Source organism: Trypanosoma equiperdum (genome assembly GCF_001457755.1).
Source record: "Trypanosoma equiperdum strain OVI genome assembly, contig: ctg_1498, whole genome shotgun sequence".
In the NCBI taxonomy this organism is placed as follows: domain Eukaryota; phylum Euglenozoa; class Kinetoplastea; order Trypanosomatida; family Trypanosomatidae; genus Trypanosoma; species Trypanosoma equiperdum.
This window is the reverse complement of record NW_027123502.1, coordinates 1-8332: the sequence shown is the minus strand read 5'-3', so window position 1 is coordinate 8332 and position 8332 is coordinate 1. Positions and strand designations below refer to the sequence as shown.

The window sequence follows — 8332 nt, the reverse complement described above, 5'->3', positions numbered from 1 at the left end:
TTTTTTTTTTTTGTGTCGTCGTCTGTCATGAAGGTTTCAGCACACTTTAAGGGAGGTTTCGTATCCTGTTGGAAGCCGAATCTGAGTTGACATTATATCGGTAAAGGGGGTGAATTCAGTCGGCGAGGTCTACCCCTGCGCATATTATGCATATACAGAAGGTGTTTGTTTGCCGAGTGCTCTTCGGCTTTTCGTTTCTTTTCGATAACGTTTCCATTCTAGTCACTTTTTTGCTTCCCTGAAAAGGACTGTTCACATAAATTGTCTGATTGCATTTTTTTTTTTTGACAAATGCATTTGTCTTCTGTATGCGTTAGCATATTGCATATGTGTGGCTTCTTTCCCATCTCTGAACCAGCTTACTCAGTATCGCGTCATCTGACTTGTATAGGAGTTGGAAAGTTGGGTGGGGTAGAATTCACCTGCACGCCCGACAACATATACCTACATCTCGGGTGGTTGGTTGCGAGCGCGGGTTGTGGACATAGGAGGCTTTCCCCCTTTCAGTTATGAATTCTTCGTCGGCTTTAACAGCTGAGAGCCCTTACGCTTCGTACCCTGAGGTTGATTGGTCATTCATATTGTCGCTCCCAATCGATGAATGGGAAAAGGTGGTAAACCCACGGGACTTACGGCAGTTCGCTGAGGGAGTCTCAAAAGTTTATTGGAACAAGGATGATAAACACTTCGCCGATCGACAGTGTGCGGTTGCTATCATGCGTTTATTGCGTATTATGGCAAAGGTTTATCTTGACAATGAAGATCGTTTTCAGCAAGAGAACGGGTTCCTTCAACACGTGGTCCAAACTGTTTGTGACACTGATGAAGCTTGTCGCAACCGCGTGACGCAACTCTTTAAGGAAAACGAGTACTTTAAAGTGGCGTTTCGGCACGAGGAAAACCAGGCAGGCGTCTGTGGTATGCGTTCCCCACGAGGTGTCGAATTGAGTGGGGGGCATGGGGTGAGGCACATCACAGAAAAATATGATAAACACGCTAGAGAGTTAGATCGTCTCAAGCATGAGAACGAGCAACTTCGGCGCACTGCCCAGTTTTGTGAGGGTGAGAAAGCTAGTGTTGTGCAAGAAAATGCAAAACTGCAGTTGGAGTACAAGCATCTCGTGGCCAAACATAAGCGAGTTATAGAAAAGCACAACAGCGTAAAGGAAATGTTGAGGGAGACACGTCGTTCGGAGGTAGACAGACTACAAGACGATGAATCAGAGCTAAAACGATTGCGCCAAAAAGTGCGTGAATTGCAGTTGGAAAACCATAATCTCATTCAGCTACGTAACCGTGCCGAGGAGCTTTGTGAGCAGCGAGAGATGGAAGCTCTGAAGGATATGACAGAGTTACAAAAGCTTCACCACGAGGTTGTGGATGAGGAGCGTAACCGAGTCCAGATACTAACCGACGAACTTAGCCGCAAGCAACGGGATATTGACCGTCGGGCAACACAGGTTGTAGTAGAGCGGCAGCGCTGTCCAAGCCATCTAAGGGAAGATGACGACAAACGCCACGACATGGGGAAAAATCTGCCGATGTCGAACAGCAGCCTCGGGTTTGGGGCAATGCAGAGTGGTGGTACCGCCAAACGCTCTTCACCATCAGCTAGAAACTCTTCTAACCTTGCCGAGACGGGGCCGTTTCGTTTGAAGGCAAACATAGAGGAACGTGATACGCAGATCCTCGTGGCAGACATTCAACGTCTTCAGCAGGAAAATGACCGTCTTTCAGTGGAGTTGCAACAGATGGAGCTCCGAGCCGAAGCCCGTGAGGAAGAAATTGTCAGGATCAATCGTCTTATCAAAAATTATGAACGGGGCGATGAGGGACTTCGTCGTCTCAGGTGTGAGCTTGAAACTTCAACCAGAACTCTGGAGCTTCTTCGTGAGGAAAATTCTCAACTTCGAGAACGGCTTAATGCGATGACAGATTCCCTGACGTTTTCTTCCGCGCTACAGGAACTGTGCATCCGAGTTGGTGTTACGCAGGAGGAAATCGAGCGTCTGCGACCGAGGTCCACCTTATATTGTAGTGAAGTGGAGATGCTAAAGGCGGAGGTTATCACACTTAAGGAGGAAGTTGATTGGTTAGAACGCGAACGACGGCATTGGATGGACAGAGTTCGCCTTCAGCCGCTGCTTGACACTAAGCTACGACTGGAACTCGGTCTCAACCCCGAGCAACTGAAGCAGCTAGACAAAATTGTAGGTCAGATGAAGGTCGGTAGGGTAATCGTTGAGGAGGCTGGGGAGGAAAATTACAAAGAGAAGTACTTTCAGGAGCTTCGATTGAGGCGGAAGGAGATGGAACACTTTAATGATTTTGTGAAACAACGAATGGAAGAGGTTTTGCGTGAACTCTCGGGGAAAACCGACTTCAGTTCCTCAGTAGAGGCAGCGTCTGCCCTACAGCGCTTACGCGACCGTGTCGATATTATTGCGGCGAGTCGGGTAGCAGATGAAAATGGCGAAGGTGCTGCAGACACATTACGCTTGAGGGAACAGCTTCAGAGTGCCCTCCAGCTTTTAGAGCAGTCCGAGCTCACTATTAAGGACAACGCAGCCACACAAACAACTCTACGGGAGCAACTCGCCGCAACTACAGCCGAAAGAGACATGCTTCTAGATGAGCGTGACAAGTATCGCTCAGCCTTCTTTGAGGGTCTGGTCTTCGATGACACCGTGGAAGACAGTCCGCAGATTCTGGAGACCAAAGAAGGAGCAGTAGACAACTTAGGCCCCTCCCGGATTCCTTCGAGCGCAGAGGGTGCTTTCTCACCACCGTCCTTTCCTGAGGGTTGTAACTGTGGCACCCCTGTCCGCTCCAGTTCCCTAAACTACCTCAAACGGACCTTCGAGAATCAATTACGTAAGAAGGACGAACTCATCACGTCTTTGAAAAGCACAGTTGATGTTATGAAGGACCAACTTTCCCAGCAGCACGCCGTACACGAGGAAATGAAGCGAAAGTGCACGGAGGCGAGTTCTCAGCAGGAAGACGTCCGAAACCAGGTTGCTGCTCTGCAGGAAATGAATAGAGAACTGACAGAGAAACTGAATGAGCGTACCAACATTCTGAAGGATGTGGAAGGCACCATACAGCGTATGGAATCTGTGAATACTCGGGAACTACTTCAAAAGATTGTCTTGTTAAGGCAGCGCGAGACCAAACTCCTGCAGCGCCTGCGTCGTGTTATGGAAATGCATGGGGAGGCCTCGAAGTCTGAGCGGTCCATGCGTGAGTATGTTAACACTGTCTTTAAATCACTAAAGGAGGCACTTGAGAACACTTCTACAGGATTTGTTCTCCCCCGGTCCTCGAGTAGTGTGTGTATCGAGAATGACGTCATTGACGAGATGCAGCAAAGGTTGGGAGGAATTTTGCGTGGTAGACTCTTCAGGGAGGATAGTACTTACCTTCTTCACCTACAGAGAGTGTATCGTAACATGGAACATATCGAGGAGCTTAAAGTTTTGCGCCTGGAGGTGCAGAATCAAAGGGCACATAGAATTGTAATAGAGGAGAAATTAGAGGAGCAGCGAGTCGAGCTGGAGTGTCTGCGGAGGTTGCGCGATACCGTAAGTGAGGCCAACGAAGTTAAGGATGGTCCCGTTGTTGGCGGAGGTGTCATCTCGTCGGTTACACGTTGGGAGTCGGAGGTCACAACTTGGCAGCAGAAGTGCAACCTCTACATGAAACGGTGTGAGGATAAAGAGCGAGAAGTGTCAACCATAGAGGCTCAGCTTGGCGACGCCCGACGAGAGCTTGCCTTATTGCATGAACATATAGATAACTCAATTGGGAGCGGGACTGGTACGAGTGGTAGTGGTGTCCCGGCCGTCTGCAGCACCCCGCAAGACCAGCAGAACGGCGTCGCAAAGGAACAAAGGCAACAACAAGAGGGAGCAGCAATTGGGCATAACCGAGAACTAGGGGGAATCATGTCGGAGGGAAGTAAAATCTATCAACTTGAGAGGGAGGTTGCGAGGCTGAAGTCCATTAATTTAGGTGTCCTTCACTATTCACTCGATTTGCAGGGGGAATGTAAGCGTCTTGAAATTGAGTTGGAAGCTACGAAGCAGGAGCTTTCACTGGTTCGCTATGCAGGGAATTCGCAGAGGTTAAGTGACTTTGTCTCAGCTGCTATCCGACAACACTCAGCTCTTCGTTGTCAGAGTGAGTTGGCCGTTCTTCAGCTCAAACAAGCTCGGATGCAGCTTCACGCCATGGAGGCGAATCTCAGGGTTGCTGTGAACGAAGCGACTACCTACAAACTGAATGCCTTCCGTTTATATAGGAAGTACGTCGAGCAGACGGTGGCAGTAGTTGACTACGTGCGTAGTGAACAGCGCTGCTTTGCTGGTGCCTTATCGCCCCATCGTACGGAAATACTACACAAACGTCTTATGGATGCCATTACTGACAATGAACGGTCCCACGCAATCCGGAGCGAGCTTGCGGCCCAGCTGGCAGAGGCAAGGGGCAACGCAGCACTGTTGCAGCAGCAGCTGGAGCTCCTTAAAGTTAAGGATGGGGAGGGGCGTGTGGATGCGCTTCATGCGAAGCTTCTGGCGTCTTTGTCCGCTGTGCGTGATAAAGATGTGAAGATAGTAGAGTTGCGGGAGGATTGTAGTTTCCTCCAGCAGAAATTAAAAAGGGCGGAGACGCACGTGCAGCAGCTGACCGAGGAGATCAGTCGCCTGGAGCTCAACGGGACCGCTCTTACAGCCGCTGATGGGGAGGCTTTCAGAAATCTTTTACAGTTGAAAGAGTCGGTTTTCAGTAAGTCCGAATCCCCCGCTGTCGTCATCCAGCAGGGCGATTTCGGTCAACGACATCAACACGAGGCTGTTGATATGGCCGCTCGAGAGTACAATCAGGTTATGGAAAAGCAAGGGGTGCTAGTGCATGAATGTGACCTTCTCAAAAAGCAGTTGAAGGAGGAGGGTATTGCAGCACGGAAGGTGACTGCAGAGAATGATGCTCTAAAGGGCGAGGTCGGCAGACTCCGCGAGCGGCTACAGAACGTACAGCAGCAGTTGCATGATGAGCGGCAGCGGGCTGAAGAGCGCGAGAGGCGTGTAATTCGTTCACATGAAGCCCAAGCGGAGGTGTCACATCGCGCTGCTGAGCACCATAGTAGGTGTTTACAGGATATGCTGAAGAGCAAAGACATGTGCATTGAACAGTTGCAGGGACAACTGCAGGCAGAGCGCCGAAAATACCTGGAGTGCCAGGTGGAAGAGTCTACGCGGATGGAACGCTTGCATGAGCGACTTTTCAAGGAAAACAGCGCCATGGTTGAACGTTTCCGTGAGGCAATCAACGGTGCAGCTGAGCAGTACGAATACGGCGCCCAACTACCCGATGCGGGGGAACCAGCCAGTGGGGTGTCTGAGCACGTCGCTGTACTCACGAAAGAAGTACTTCGCCTTAGGGCGGAGTTGAGAAACGCGAGGACTGCTAACATAATGTTGGAGTCGCGACTCAGTGACCAGGTAGCGGATGCCCGACGGCAACAGCAGCATTTTCCTTCGGTATCTGGATGCCCAACTGAAGTGGAAAGGCAGCACTCACACCGGACGCCACAGGTGCCGCCATCAGGTGCGACACCTGCTGTTGACATCATAGATGACCAAAGTGTTGTAATAGCAAACTTACGCCAGCGGGAGCTCGCCCTCACCGACGAATTGCAGCGGGCGCACACTGAAAGGGATTTGCTGGCCCAGCAGTTGTACGAGGCACGAAATCTTACAGTGGAACAGGGAGGTGTTCTCAAAAGTGTTGTAGCAGCAAAAGCAGCGAAGCCAGGTGTGGTAGAGACTGAACTGCGGGCTCAACTCTCATTCCTAGAAACACAGCTTGCAGAAGCCCGAGAAAAGTTGGACGAAGAGAGACGAGAAGCTCGGCGGTTGCAGACGGATACCGATAAGTGGCGAGAGCAACTAGACTCGTTGCGTGAAGAAATTATAAAGCAACAGAACGACGTGGAGAGGGCGCGAAGGCTTGTTGCGATGAACGAAAGATTGAACGCGGACATCCACCATATGGAAGAGCAGAATGAAAAACTCATCATAGCGACGAACCTGCTGAAGCAGAGACTTGTTGATGAAGCGCAGGAACGTGATAGCATTTCCCGTAAGCACCAACATGAGATGGCGTTGGCACAGCGGATGGGAAACATTCAGCAAGAGTCCAGTGAGCATCTAAAGAGCGTCAACCTGCGGTTACAGTCTATTCAGAAGGAACTCGAGGAGAAGGTTCGTCGTGAAGAAGAAACTCTTAGGAAGCATGAGGAAGTTCAGCAACTGGCGTACGAACTTCATCTTCAGCTCCAGGAGAAGGAGCATGAAATTTTGCGACTGAAGCGGGAACTAGCTGCACAACCCTCTAAGGTGTCGTTGCAGGGACGGCGGTCACCGAAGAGGATGCAGGCTTCACACGAGAGAGGAACGCAGGTTCTTCAGACAGTTCAGGAGAATGGGGAGGGTGAGGTTCTTGCCGAGGGGCCGTGGAAAGTGCAACAGCAACGACGTGAGGGTCAGGAGTTATGCCAACGAGGCTACTTGGAAGGGCGACCTTTGGAAGTTATGAAGTCTCCAAGGGAGCCTCTACTTCATCCAGCCTTAGCCGACTGCACTAATTGTAGTGCAACTCCTGTTGTAGGATCTCACGTCATTGACCAATCCCAGGTGGCAGCCGTTGCGCGCAGTGAGGTTGAGGGAGCACAGCGAGACAATCTGAACGAAATATCGTCGCTGCGCGCGTTAGTGAGTCGCCAGGCCCGTGACTTAAAAGATGTCAGCGAGCAGCTTCGCGGTGAACGTGACATCAATAACACCCTTCGCTCTCAATTGCTCAGCACCAGGAAGGAACTTGAGACTCGGGAACTCGGTGCGGTTCGGGAGACCGCCATTCTTCACCAATCCCTCGATGAAAGGGGGAAGAGGCACCACCGGCCATCCGGAGTGGAAAAAGGTCACTTCTCCAACCCCTCTGCTCTTGTTTCTCCACTGTTACAGGCAGCAGCAGGATCAAACACACAGCTCATCCAGCAAATGGAGGCCAAAATTAAGGAGAATGAGGAGTTGCAACGTCAAGTGGAGATGTTAAAGAGTCGCCTGGATAGCCTTGACGATGCAGCGCAACAGATTGACTTCTATAAGAAGGAGCTCGAGGAACTGCGCAGACGACAGGTTAACACCCCTGACTGTATTCAGCCCACCTCTCCAGCGGGCGTGCGTGCCAGTAAGCGTGCTGTGTTGAAGCTGGAAGCAGTGATTGAGTCTCTGCAGAGGGAGCTAAGAGTCGAGAACGAGGTGAGGTTCCGTAGTTTAGAACAACGTGTTGCGGAGCTAATAGCTGAAAATCAACGCTTGACAGTTGAACTAAATCGTTATCAGGTAATACCGACAACAGCCGTTACTGCGCCGGCGCTCAACGTGTTAACTAGTATGAAGCCCAGTGATCAAAATTCCCTTGAACGGGAGCTGCTGGAGAAGAATGGTATTATTCTCGACCTTCGATTTGAGCGGGAGGCTTTGCAACTGAAGGTATCACGCCTTGAACGCCACCTCGATGACGTCCTCAAGGCAGATTCCATTAATATGAGGGTTGGAGGGGCGCATAAAGAGCGTGGTCGCGTGGAGGCACTTGAGACTTTGGTGGAGAATATGAAAGTTGTAGTAGAGCGCCTTCAACAGGAGAATTCTGTCCTGAAGTCGAAAACTGTTAGCGTAGCCAAACATATGGACCTTGTGCGTGAACTAAGGGAGCTCCGATCCAGAGAAAAGCAGCTTCTCGAGCAATCCGAGAAGTTGTCGAGGCGTCTCTTAGATTCTTCCATGGGAGGAAGCGCCATGTCGGAGCAACAGGCGAGATTGCAGAAAAGGTTACAAGCTGCTGAATTAACTGCGGAGAGGTACCGGACTGAGGTTCAAGAACTTAGACAACGTTTTAAGGACGTAAGCAGTGTGCAGGAGGGTGACACCTGGCCGTACTCTGAATCCCAGCAGAAAGACTCTGGTGACGTCCATGGAACTGAAGACCGCCGCTGTGTACAGCCGCTTCCTTCACTAGACAGTGATTTACCACCTCCACTTCCAAGGGCCCCGTCATTTTAAGTTGTGTGGCGGTAGAACAGAACACCTGCAAGAGTCGAGGTGTGTGCTGTATTTGCATCTTTTCCTGGTCTCTTATGTGTTGCAGGTTTTTATTTGGAATCGCGCTGCTTTGGTCCCCGCTGGTAGTGTCATGCGTTACCCCCGTTTCAGTAGTCCCTTTCGCTGTTATTTGTTGTCGACGCAGTATTGTTCCCCTGCTGTGT

General features: G+C 50.7%; 1 protein-coding gene across 1 annotated transcript; it reads left to right on the top strand.

The window, feature by feature from the left end:
- Positions 1–509: 509 nt before the first annotated feature.
- On the top strand, positions 510–8129 carry TEOVI_000826700 (uncharacterized protein; the record flags this gene model as incomplete). The annotated part of the gene is made up of 1 exon (XM_067221812.1): positions 510–8129. The coding sequence occupies one exon, from the start codon at positions 510–512 to the stop codon at positions 8127–8129; it is 7620 nt and encodes a 2539-aa protein (XP_067077913.1).
- Positions 8130–8332: the final 203 nt, after the last annotated feature.